Here is a 13,563-nt window from a genome sequence, read left to right as displayed (position 1 = left end):
GGCCGGTCAGTGCAGGTTGGTGAAGGCAGGGAACACAGATATGTAGGAGCATAATACTTTTGTACTCTACAAATGTGGATATTGCTGCACTGCTCTCTGCTGCCCAGAATTGCTTGATCATGCCACTCCTGGCAAAAAGGACTCCACTAGAGGAAGCACCATAGAGCCCCCTTTTAGGCGGTCAATAACCTACTACTGCTACACTCATGTTTTGAAAAAGGTGGGAGCACCCAACATTTATCTCCACCACATGCGACCAACTGATAGACTCCTGATAGACTGATGTGTACAAATTTATATGATCGTACTGGTTGTGGACAGAGGCGGGGGGATTTAATAAACTTGTCCATTGTTCCAAATGTCGTGCCAAGAGACCGGATCAAAACATCGACCTCTGGATTGCAATTTCAGTGTGCTAACCATTACACCATGGGAATAATCCCCCCAATAATGTATAAATGTAATTGGGATAATTTTTTTAAAAGAAAATACTTGGCTATGTCACGTGGGCATAGGCTGCTGTCGGTCCTCACCGGTCGACCTCCTCCTTCATGTATGTTGTGTGGCTGCTGCCATCGTAGGAGAGCAGGAGGCCTCCGTCACTCATGCGATGCACGTCCACCTCCATGTGCGAATTGTTCATTGTCACCACGTACGTCGACGGAGACTGCCGCGTTACCTGAAAATTACATCGACAACAACATCAAGCGGATACATGGCCAGGGTGGAGCGGTGACGCAGTGGCTTTAACACTGTGCCATGAACCCAACCGAAACCAACATTGGTGTCCAGCATGATAAAGTATGGTCAAATAGCCCCCATGACCGACACAGCATGTGGAAACCTCCCATCCAGCAGTAGATTGACAAAAGACTGTACATTTTTACAATTATGTATATTTATTATTTCAGATTTGTTTTTACTGTTAAGAAAAGGACTTGGGTAGGATTCGTCACTCGAAGAGACGATGGTCGATGATCAAGATCGTTTACCAATTGAGATTTAAAAGAAATTAAGTATATGTATTTGATAAGTAAAATGCTCTGGTAATGGCTGATTGTTTTAATCGAAATTTGCTGTGAAGATGGAGTGATGAAATCAGCCGGTGTGCAAATGCTAGGTGGATGATTACATCGTGAGAGATGGTAGCGGTGGCGATTTGGGGAGGCCTTCATCCCATAGTTGAAAATATTTTCCCAGTGATCAAACAAAGGACCCCTTCTGCACTGCGGCTGTCAAGCCCAAATCTCACCTTCAGGGTGTACTTCATTCCTTCATAGATGAGCTCCACATTGACGGAATTGGTGAGGCTGTGTGCCGGCAGAACCTGGCCCCTGCGGAACAATTCATCCGTTGTTTTATTTAAACCTTGCTTACGCTGCCCAAAGTCGATTGACGTTCTTAGTCCCTGCTCACAGGGGAAGGCTGTAATTTAGGAATCATCAATACCGGGGAATTTGGCCTGGCCAGACATCATATTGACCCATGGTGAGATTTTTTGCCGGGACGAATGGAGTTAACATCCTGGGCTCTTTATTGGAGGGCGCCATGGGATCTTTAATTTCCAAGGGGGCAGACAGGCCCATGGCTCTAATGGCTCATCCCATTGACAGTGCCTCCTTGCAGTAGGGGGTTTCGCTTAGCACCTAGAGCTGTGCTGGTGCATTTCCATGAGCTATGGCTTAGAGGGTAGAGTGTCTTCCACTGTCAGTGCCACTTTAATGCGAGCAGCATGCCTTCTCCTCTGTGGCCCCAATTCCAAGTAATTTTCAGTCAACTTCGGAGATTTTGTAAGGCCAGGCTAGGAGGCTGGTATTCTTGTGAAATGCCTCCACATTTAACTTCTGTCGTGAGAGTTTTTCTCGAGTATGGGTGGGTTTTTTTTGCAAGTATTTAGAAATTTTGTCATATGCAAATGCTCATAAAGAACTGGCCAAGCTTACCAATAATGAACAGACGTTCAAGAGTATTCACTCAATGAGGATTTGTTAGGTAAAGATATATTCATATTTGGGGAGCAAGGATGCATTTCTCCTCTGCCCCAGGATTGCGATTCGATTTAAGAATCAGTTTTTTTACTATTTGGTTAAGGCATGAGTGGCTGCAGAGGTCATGGTAACCCTTTGCAGGTAACAATGTTGAAAAATAAATATTATTACACGTGTGATTCGATTTACGTGTAAGAAGATTAATAATTGATATTCGGTCATTTATGAAAGTATATTTAAAAAATAAAATAAATATTAATTTTATAATTTTTACATTTACTAGTACGAGTCACCTACACCACAAATTACTCGTCCATAATGTTTCACGCGGTCTGTTGTGAGTGAGAAGATTTTGCTCCGTGAAGCTGTTTGTTTGCACAAAGCCTGTCGTTAGAGGGGGTAAATTTCACTCGGTTGAAAAGAAATCCCTCAACGTGTGGGATTTAAAGCCAGACCCCCAACTCCTCCCACCCCACCATGAGCAGTGACCAATCACAACTGCCTGCTGGCTACACAACAATTCGCCATTTGCTGCTGAGCCATTCCTCGTAAATCTTTCTCTCCGGTGCTCTCACGTGACAGCGCGTCGAGGACGTGCCAGTAAGGTTGTGGGCGGTGTGTAAAATATCACCAATAAAGATTTCCCAGATCCTCGCGGGAAATGTAAATTTCCCTTATGGCTAATTCCATCACTTGTGGGTGTTTTACGTAAACAAAGCAAGGATGCGAATTATCTGGTCGTAGCAGGCAGCAGCGTTCCCGGCCATAACTAAGGGAGTCATGTAAACCATCCTAAAGGAACCATCAGTCAATCGATCGATTTCTTTGTTTAGGAGCTGATGACGGTTAGGCTTGAACACGAATGCCTATTTTCAAAGGAAGGCGCGATTGCACTGGTACCGAGCTTCATACGTAGCCGTGTTGAACCTCTACCCAGTGTTTATTCATCTATGCTGGAGAACTTAATTTAGATTTTTCATACATTTTTTTTAGCAATGTACAGCTTCCTCTGGCATTTAAGTGGTGCACGCCGATGATCCAGAGTGGTGTAGAGGCAAGAGTTGGTGGATCACATAGATTCATGAAACTCCCAAATCTGCTGAGCTGTGAGGTGGCCAGGAGATGGCAGTAGAGCGAGTAGCTTTGTGAACTCGTCTGTTGGACCCATGAATGTTATACCTTTGTATGCGTGGATTTTCTCCAAGCGTTTCGCTTTCCTTCCAAAAGCAAATAAATAGCTTAACCCTTTCGCATTTTTCTTCCAATTCCGTTCAGATTACATATGCTTATGTCATCGTAATGGAATCGATCCTGAACAGAATCAAATGGGTTCCGACTGGAATCTGAAGTAAAAGGCCATGCGGGACGGCGTGTGTTACAGTTTGGCACCACCTATCATGGAGTGCGGTCGTGTGGCGACAGTTCTCTGCGGTGTGTACAGCACAATGTCTTTAAAAACAGCAGCACTACGCCTCTAGAAATAAAAATGAATGCTAACCGCATGTGCGTTCTGAGATTCAGCGGTGAACAGGACCCACCCTGCAACTAGCAGACGTCTCGGAACGAAAGAGGGTGAAATGCGAATTGACCAAACATCCCAATGCAGGTCACTCCTGAAAAGGATTCTTGAGACTCAGTGGCCCAAAAAATATTCAGTGAGAAATTAATCTCTGATTACACCCCGCTCTTAGTACCACCTTGCCTTGGCAGGAGGCGAGATTTGGCAGAGGTTATAGGGCACGGGGCATGGCTCTACATGCCCAAATAGACGTGGTTGTCCCGTGTTTTGCGTGCGAGGCTCGGGGTAGTTTAATTGTGTCATACGGACCTCTCCAGCGAGTGCAGGAAATTGGACATGCTGCTCCGGAAGGAGCCGTCGGCCACATGCAGAGCACCCGACACGATGCCCAGCGTCGTGTTCGGTCTTTCTGCCTGCACCACGATAAAGCAAATTTTAGATTTTTTGTACCTTTTTTTAACACAACGTTTTTAGTGAAACCGAGCAAAACATACATACATCTTTACAACCGCTGAATTTCTTCCTCTTCTTAGTTGTAATATCAAAGACTAACATTATTTCCACAGGACAACAATAGTGAAGTATGTATATTCTTGGTTCTTTCGGTAAAGTCACGTAGAAGGGAAATAATGTTTTATTGTTTTACATATTTTTTATTTTATTATTTCCCTTCTACGTGACTTTACCGAAAGAACCAAGAATATGAATCCCTGCAGTCACGAAAGCTTTAAATCAAAAGTGAAGTATATATTTTATAGTGAACAGATTACATACAACGTGCATTGCTACACCCCTACTTTGCACTCTCATCATCATCACCATCATCAGCCAGAATAAATGTACTTTTTGGATGATGGTTTCACCAAGTCGTCGCCATCCTTCACTGTCCTACAATGCATTACTCTGCACTAACTTTGCCAGGAAAAAAAAACAGCCAAAAAGCTCTCGCGTGACATGTTTTGAGCATATATCCTTGTTAGTTTACATATTAGTATGAAAGTCAACCTGTATCTGTTTAATATTTAATGTTTCTGGAGCTTATTTTGTAATTTGTGCTCTGATCAATCTGGAGGTAATCTGGCAGGATTGATTTGTGCTGCAGGGAATTACATGTTTAGCTTCCATTTAACATTGATATGTGTTTGCAATATATATGATTCCTTATGTGACGCAGTGTTTTTTGTCTTGATTGCTTTACTTAATGCTATACTCTGTTTTGTTTTACCGACCAAAGTCATTCTCGAAAATGAGACTGTCCTCGTCGCTTGACTTCTAACCTGGTTAGACTAAACAAACTTGAAATGTGGATGTTCTGTACCTGCACTTTCTCGGAGATGAGACGGTCGAGCCAGCCGGTGTCAATGGTGTTCTCGTGGAAGCTCTCAGTCTCCAACAACTTGATGAGGTACTCCACTGTGGTGCGGAAATCCCCGCGGATGGACAGCTCTTTCAGCGCCACCACCATGTTCCTGATATTCCCCCCATCCCACAGGCGGCAGAGACACGGACGGCACACAGAGGTCAGGCCCACCTGCGATTAGCACGGTAGGCTACGTATGGTGTGAAAGAATTTCAACATACATACAGAGAATGGACAAGGAGAATCAGGGTGGTCACCAATGAAGTTCCAAACCCGAGTAAACGCATGTGAAGTGGTTTAATCAAATTAATCATCGCCTTGAGGTGACAATTTGATTCAAGCATCAATTATTTTCGTCATAATTTTACCATCGCATTTGTATTGTTTCTCATGTTTTACATCTCACTTGCAAACCTTGTTCGTTCCATTAACCAAATTGTTACATTAGCATAGCATTATCATATAATACATTTTCATATAATATTCAAATAATTAAGTACGCGTGGCATCTCTACATTCGGCGAGAACAAAGGCAGAATGTGCCACCATCAATGGCAGAGATACACTTTGGAAGTTGGGGAGTGTACTACTAGCAAAAGGTTCCCAGTGGTCATTGGTGAGATTACAGATAAGATCCTTTAAGTTGGCATCCCTCTTCATCACCCATGAGAGGGGGAACTACTACAAGATAATTATATTAAATCTGTGCAACCATTGGCTACTTACTCAGGCCTGAAACTACTTTTCAGTTCTATTGTGTATTTAAAGGTTATGTCATCAGCATTGTCGACATTTGTCACCTTTTTGAAGGGAGAAAAATACAAACTCAGAAATGCCACGATATTTTTTTGTCCAAAATGTTGTCATTGTCTCTTAGCCATATGTATATATATTTTTGGTATTTTACCAGGGAAGACCCACTGAGCTATATAGCTCTTTTTCAAAAGCGACCTGGCCACAAATGATAGCTCAACAAAGTGGCTTATCACGTGGAAATGAATAACAGCCAAATTCTCTGAAACGCATGTTTCTAAACGTGAAGGAAAAAACCGGAAGACATGGGGAAAATCCACGCGACCACAGGGAGAACGTAGAAACTCTAAATATACAGGTAAAATGTGTTGGGGGTGTCCGGACACACATTGCACCCACAGTGGCTGTGTACTGCCTACCACCATTACCACCCCTGAGGCTCTGAGCTGGCATATGGTTGACTCACGATATGGCCTCCTGCCGGTTCTCTCCCCAGGAGAAACAGTGGCCGAATTGCGAGTCGGCAAACTCGTGCAGGCCGCCTGCTGCCGCCACGCTGAAGTAGCCCCACACGTTCTTGTTGCTGCGGAAGTTGAGCTCCTGCACCGTGCCCGCGCTCGGCTTGAATCCCTGCCCGACGGAGATTTTTTTTTTTTAGAAATACAGTCCAATGTTGCATATCCGATGGTCAAGTATCCGCTCCGACGATTTGACCGCCCTCTGCTGTTGCAGCGCCACATAGCAGTGTTTCCAAACGAGAGCAGCAAGCTCACTGCTCGCAGTGTATGAGAGAGGTGCCCAGTGGACACATGACCCTAAGGAGCACCTGTGACCCTGCAGGGACATGGTGAACAGTGATATTGTACTATATCTTTTTCCTGAAATTATATATTACTAATGATTATTGTGATCAGGATGTCTTGTCTCTTCTTGTAGGTCACAGCCATTGCAGTAATTCAAGAATGATTCAAGTGTATTTTATCATTTTATTTTATTTATGTATATATAATTTGAAGAAAAATACAAAAAGAGATATCTTATCTTCTTTAAATTAACAATTGACCAAATCAAGGCTGGGGAGCATTCTGCTTACTGAGGGTCAAAAAGATCGTTCAAATACCTTTGGATAGACCCATATTAGTTGTCACTAAATTGTGATCACGCACAGATTACGCACATTGACCATGTGCTCAGAACTACTTAAAAGACAATATGTGACCTAGCGAGCTGAATTTAGAAACACGACGCTGTCATGCTCAAAACATTCCCCTCTAGTAGTAAGATATTTGTAACGATGAATAAATAATAAATTGTGGGCCATACCAAAGGAGTAGGCCTCATGTGACCGCAGGTCACGTGAATTGAAGTAACGGGCTGTGTTTGGCTCATAGCCCGTAAGTTCTGCACCGCTAGCCTAAAGGCAGGGAGCAAAAGCACTGAACCCACCTCATCAGGATTCTCGCTGGTGATGCGCGCTGCAATCACGTGTCCTCGAGGGCTCGGCGTGTGGGGAGAATTCTCAAAATCAATGGGGGCGTCTCCCCAGGGAGGCTCCCCGTACAGCATGCGGATGTCCTTGATCCTGTAGAGCGGGATGCCCATCGCTATCTGCATTCGTACACAAGAGGGATCATGCGAAGCCAAGCAGTTAAGACTGCAGAGAGGCAGCAGCGGGTGAGATATTTAACCCATGGGTTGGAGTAGAAACTGGTACCACCAGAGGTGAATAAACGTTATAAAAATCAGTGTTGTTGTTAAGAGCTCTTTCTCAATTCACTGCTAGACAACAGCAGATACATAATTGTGTTGTACTTGGTTGAGCATTGAGAAGACTTGTATTTCAACATGAAAAGTAATAATTTATAGCTTTATCAATCAACTGCTGGATGGATGTCATTGAGGCTGATTAAGCATACTTCACCACGCTGGTCAGTGTGGGTTTGTGAATAAGACCCATGACCAATTCTGACATCACCCAACACAGATCTAGCCTTTCCCGGGAAGCAAACTCAGGTTGCTGTATTCATAATCCAGTGCACTTACCACTGTGTCACAGAATCAGCTCAGCATAACTGTAGTGGCACAAATTATTCTATGTAGCCAATGAGAGTTAATTACGTGATAACCCACTCATGTGTGTTTATCATGTAATACATTTTGTATCGGCCCTACAAGGGCATCAGTACCACTTGTTTACTTTTGTAATGCTGAAAAATATTTGATTTAAGCTGATAGAATATGAGGAAAATAACCCAGATTATGCTTGCTCTAATAAATCATGGAAAAGCTTGAACTGTGAGATCATAATTGTATCAATCTTTCCAATGTACAGGAAATCAGAAATACAATAATATGACTTAGTGTTTCAGTTGAGATACTGACGCAAAAATGTGGAATAAATTCCACCACTAGCTAATAGCAGCCAATAGAGATGAGCACTGCTCCAGGCTCATGAGTTAGAAGGTACATTAACGTGGATTTTAAAGTCTGTCTACTCATCTCTTTTATACAATAACTAGCTTTACTACCCGGCTTCGCCCAGGACTTGGATTCACCACGCCTTTGTCCCCCCAGTGGCGATGTTCACACACCACACCAGTTACTCGTTTGAGGCTGAGTCGACCTAGGGGAGGCCCAGGACCGGTTAAAATAATCGTCACCGGTGGTGGCCGTGAGCGGGAATCGAACTCGGGTCGCCGGGTTTGTAGCGCGGTGCGCTAACCACTACACTACAATGCGTTATGCTTCCACATGCACGGGTCACATGACAGAGTTGACGTCACAGCTCACTTGCCGTGCAACAAATATATGCATTATTGAGCTCCCCCCCCCCCCCCCCAAAAAAAAGAAATGTGTATTTTTATAATTTTTGCATGGTGTACAGTCTGGAAAGTACCCACATGGAAAATTTCAAGTGTGTTGCATGTCGGGAAGTACGCTAAACATTTTGAACAGACACACATATTCACAACTTTGCCTTTTTTATATATATATGGAGATGTAGTTGTTTTACATATCTTTTTGTTTTCTTGACATATTGTAATTTTGAGTAGTAATGGGATGAATCCATCAAAGTGAGACCAGAATCAGATCCAGTTCTTATGCTGTTCACCAGAGAGAAAGCCACTTCTTCATCTTTCACATGGTGTACTGCTGAGATAAGTAACTGATTTTTGGAACAGCAACACATGTTATAATTGATCTCCGGCTTCTTTAGCCATTTAACGGTGCTGCCTGTGAGCTCGTGGATTGCTTTGGTGCTGTTATTTGATGGTCGTGATGGGTAGCAGTTGACCATGTGGCTCTACGCTTTGTTCCACTCCACCATCGCACGTGAAAACATTGTATCTTCCACTCGTGTCAAAGGCCAGCGCATCGACCATGCGATGCCCAAATGCGATTCACCGTGGTCCAGCGTTTACAGCCAAGTGAGAAGCCAGGAAGACGTCGTGATTTTTTATTTTGTTTTATTTTACTTTTATTAATTTAAATTTTTTACCTACGTGACTTTACCGAAAAAACCTAAGAATATGAATCGTTGCAGTCACGAAAGCTTCAAATCTAGAATTAATGCCCTCTACGGGGAGGAATTCCACCTATCTGTTAGAGTTTTTAACAGACAACGAGACAAGAAGTCACAGCTTCTCGAGACGCTGGCCTTCCTCAAGAGATGCCGAGATAACAAGGTAATACCCATCGCTTTCAATACGGGGTGGTATTTCTTGTGATCTCTCATTTACTTGATACAGCTGTCGTAGCTGTGACGGTTCCACCTGAAGACAGAGGCTTGTGTTGCTTCCGAAACGTCGTGATGTTTTATTTTGTTTTATTTTACTTTCATTAATTTAAATTTTTTACCTACGTGACTTTACCGAAAAAAACCTAAGAATATGAAGTCAGGAAGAGGTTCAATGACACCAGCCATTACTACCTTTTGAACTTGATCTTGATTTATTTCAAATGGCAAACGTTGTAAATACTAGACAGGAGAGGAATCCACTGCTGATTGGCTCTCGCGTAGGTGGAGTCATCAGCCCCATAGTTGTTGTGAAATCCTTTGCAATGAAAATAAACCAAGTGTATCGCATGCCAACGAAAAATGGGTGACGGTCAACAATGACAATGCTCAATTCAGTTCTGCTGCTGATGGCTCAAAGCCCATTTTTGTATGTGTACTGAGTGAGCCCCATAGTGTTAGTGCATAGCTTGCCTGTGACATCTGAAGCATGTGTTTCATGGGTTGGACTATGCTGATGTGTCCCAATATGTTGCAAGTTTGCCAACTAGTACAAGTGCTGCTGGAAAAACAATTGTCCAGTGGGCCAATGGGTTGATCGACTAAAAGGTTATACTGTATATTATGTTTACTTAGAGAGGCAGACCCTTGTCTATTATAGTTGGTTGATTCAACAATCGTGTCTATGTATCTTTGCCCCAGGCCACCTCCCATCACACTTCACTTGTGCTGGCTCGTCTTCCACCAGTCAACACAGAATGTCAACCAGTGTAAAATAGGGCACATGCCAACTGTAAGGTTAGCACATAATGTAGGATGAACGACAAGGGATATATTTCATATCACGCCTGGCTTATGGAGGGTGAATGTGTTTCAGATACAATTTCTGTTTTATTTACAAGGTTTATTTTATTTTAATTGGGGACTATTTATAACGCCTCTTTTAATCCAAGCAAAGATTACTGGGTGAAGTTTATATTGGTAACAGTTTTGTCAGCATTGACGAGGGCACCCAGAGGTCAGTGGCCCAGGAGGGAGGCCGATAAAGCCAGGTGGCAAAATACTTTTGATAGCAGGTCTTGGAGGATCATGTGTTGAGTTCACAACTGTAGAATCTAACCGAATAAAGGAAAAGTACTTTGAACTTCTTTTGCACCGTACATAGCCAACCATGCTAATCGTACATGACAGCATCGATGGCAATGGCTGTGTTAACATTTGGTATAAAACAGTAAGGTGTGGCGACAGTTTAGGAAAGCCTTCATCCGGCAGTGGATAGATGATCGATGCTGATTTATTAAATGGAGCTCAGAGTGTGGTGAGGAGATGCTATGGTGTAATGCAACGATGGCCGGTTCGATCAGATCTCCCGTCGCGGCAATTGACATAATGGGGCAAGTTTCTATAAAATCCCCGGTGCCTTTATCCACGGAGCAGCGCACCACAGCTAGTCAATTGGCAAGTCACATGAGGTGGGGCAAAGTGTGGGTCCAACCACCTTCGCAAAGACGTCAGGCCAGTGTGGAAGAATAAACCAAATGTCCTCTAAAGGTGCTCGCCAGAGCTCCCCATAGCGGAGGCCATTCTGCCGGCAGTGGCATGTGCAAGCAATCGGAAGCCTGCACCTTTTACTGTTACCTTTTAGTGTGTGCCATACAAGTGTAATGGGTTCCGGAGACACTTGTAGAGGTAACTTCTTTATTACAATCCAACACTCGAACAGTCCTGATACTCTGTTACAGCCTAGGTACACAGCCTAGGTACACAGCCTAGATACACTACTCTGGCTACGCTCTGGAACTCGCCCTCACAAGGACGTAGAGCCGGGAGTTCCAGAGTCCCACCACTGGCCCTCACAGCGTCCCAGGGTCCTGAGATGGCTGGTCTTGGGTCTTGGGTCTTGAGCTACAACTGACCCTGATCGGCCAGGGAGCTACCCTTTTATGCCTCGTCCCCAACGAGGGGTGGGGTTGTGTGCGCCCCCAGATATCCCACAGAGCACACACAGCCCCCCCCGTTGGTGGCGCCAAGGGGCTTAACTGGCTGGGAGGCCTGGGATCCCACCACCTGGCGCCAAGGGGCTTAAGCGTCTGGGTTGCCTAGGGTCCCAGAGCCCCCAGCAGCCCCTCCCCTCTTATGTCACTACACAAGGTTCGGGGAGCGTAAGGGAGGTGTTCGCGAGCACGTGACAAAATCAGAATATTTATACTGGAGGAATCCAATGATCTATAAAGCGTTTATCCCACAGATGTCAAGTGACGAATCTCACCTGCAGTTGAGCGGCCGGCAGGTTGACGTCGGCTACCATCTCGGTGCACGGGTGTTCCACCTGGAGGCGAGGGTTGAGCTCCAGGAAGTGGAAGCTGCCGTCCTGGCTGTAGAGGTACTCCACCGTGCCGGCACTCACGTAGCCCACCATCTTAGCCAGCCGCACCGCGCACTGCTCGTCGATCACGCACACACACACAAACAAACACGCAAGGGGAGGGATGGATGAAAGGCAGGTAACAATTCATCGATTTAATGCCTTTTATTATGTTTTAATTTTATTATTTTATTATTTCCCTTCTACGTGACTTTACCGAAAGAACCAAGAAGATGCCTTACCACCATTTAGGTCTTGAATCAACTCAAGAACCGTTTATTTTTTTGTTGCCTTGTTTGAACTTTTTGTCTTGTCTATACTGTCTAAATCTTCACTGCCTGCATTGTCGGCTTTGTACTGTCTCGTCTGTATTGTATGTCGTGCCGAACTCATAATGTTTGTCTCATCTGTACTATCTATCTTGCCTTCTACTGTCTGCTTTGTGCCGTCTTGTCTGTTTTGTATTCTCATCTGTACTGTTTGTTCCACATGTACGATCCGCTGTGCTGTCTTTCTTGTCTGTACTGTCTCATTATTAGTATCTGTACTGTCTGCAGTGTATTGTCTGTGTCACTGTATTGTCTGTTCTTGGAAACGCAGCATTAGACACTGTTGATCTATAAGCATCTGCATAGTAACTTTAACACGTAGGCTTTCGCGACCAAGATCATCCATAATACAGGTGTAGAGGAGTAGAGGAGAGTGGTGGCGTCGTGTGCGCTGTCCGGTGCGATGACATCACGGGACGTGGGGTCGCGCGCGCTGGGCAGTGCACGTGACGTCACGTCTCCTAGGGTACTTAAGGGATACCCCGTGACGTAAGCGGGGTCACTGTGGGAACGGGTAGAGTAAGCAGGGTGAAGAGGGAACCAGGGGTAGAGAGAGGGATCGAGTGGCGAGTCTGGGGAGAAGCCGGTGGTAGCCGTAGAGGTGCTTCTCTCTCCGGTCGGTGGAGTCGGCAGAGTCCACGATCCGACACGAGAGAGAGAGACTGGAGCTAGCCGGCAGGGACCCGGACTCAGAGTAGGACCCCTAGCCCCTGGGAGTTGTGTACCCTGCTGTGTAGTATTGATAAGCTTTAATAAACCCTGGCGAAAACCCCTAACTTACCTCCGTCTCCGAGTACGTGCGTCAGGAACTACTCAACACAGGTAATAACAACTAATTACTGGCCAAACGTCGTACTCGGATTGTATATGTTGTGGATTTGCTCTCTAACACACCGGTGTCCTGTACTCGTTCTGTTTACGTGACAAACCTTACTCAATGGCTGTGTCGGGTGGTGGCGGGTTTAATGACACTTTTATATTTATGCAATCTAACACAAAAAAACAATATTATGGATGCATAGTAACTACTGTAGGCTATAAATCAGGGGTCGACAGCTTCGGTGTTTGAGGGCTGCATGTCTTCTGTTCTTCATGCCAACTGAGTACTTGATCCCTTCACTTTACACCTTCATTAGACCTTTTCAAAACCTGCATGGATTGTGTCCTTCCGAATGACCAGACATGTGCAGCCCCCTCTGCAATAGATCCCACGCACGAGCTGACCTGCTCCATCTGCTGGAAGACGTTGGCATGGGCGATGCTGGCGGGCGCCTCCTCGATGATCTTCTGGTGGCGCCGCTGGATGGAGCAGTCGCGGCCGAAGAGCGAAATGGCATTACCGTAGGCGTCCGCCAGGATCTGCACCTCGAGATGACGTGCGTGGTTTGCCAGCTGCATCACAAACACGGGCGAGCCCGGCACCTCCGCCTGCACCTGCACGCAGCAGTAGCAGGGACAAACAATTGTACTCCTGTCTCCTAGCAATTTTCCATCTGAGTACAATTACTATGTC

At 45.0% G+C, this 13,563-nt stretch overlaps 1 protein-coding gene across 4 annotated transcripts in view; it reads right to left on the bottom strand.

Annotated features, from left to right (window-relative positions):
* ACACA (acetyl-CoA carboxylase alpha) overlaps positions 1-13,563 on the bottom strand; it is a 215,224-nt gene that overhangs the window by 159,398 nt on the left and 42,263 nt on the right. For all 4 annotated transcript variants that reach the window (XM_078873726.1, XM_078873722.1, XM_078873725.1 and 1 more), the window contains exons 10-17: positions 13,275-13,484; positions 11,626-11,796; positions 7,067-7,228; positions 6,087-6,250; positions 4,826-4,976; positions 3,817-3,920; positions 1,253-1,334; positions 534-679 (exon numbers count right to left, since the gene is read on the bottom strand). In XM_078873726.1, coding sequence (XP_078729852.1) covers positions 534-679; positions 1,253-1,334; positions 3,817-3,920; positions 4,826-4,976; positions 6,087-6,250; positions 7,067-7,228; positions 11,626-11,796; positions 13,275-13,484 — 1,190 coding nt within the window. The remainder of the gene's footprint in view (positions 1-533; positions 680-1,252; positions 1,335-3,816; positions 3,921-4,825; positions 4,977-6,086; positions 6,251-7,066; positions 7,229-11,625; positions 11,797-13,274; positions 13,485-13,563) is intronic.

Source organism: Lampetra fluviatilis, chromosome 37, assembly GCF_964198595.1.
Source record: "Lampetra fluviatilis chromosome 37, kcLamFluv1.1, whole genome shotgun sequence".
In the NCBI taxonomy this organism is placed as follows: Eukaryota; Metazoa; Chordata; class Hyperoartia; order Petromyzontiformes; family Petromyzontidae; genus Lampetra; species Lampetra fluviatilis.
This window is presented reverse-complemented; position numbering and strand designations above follow the sequence as displayed.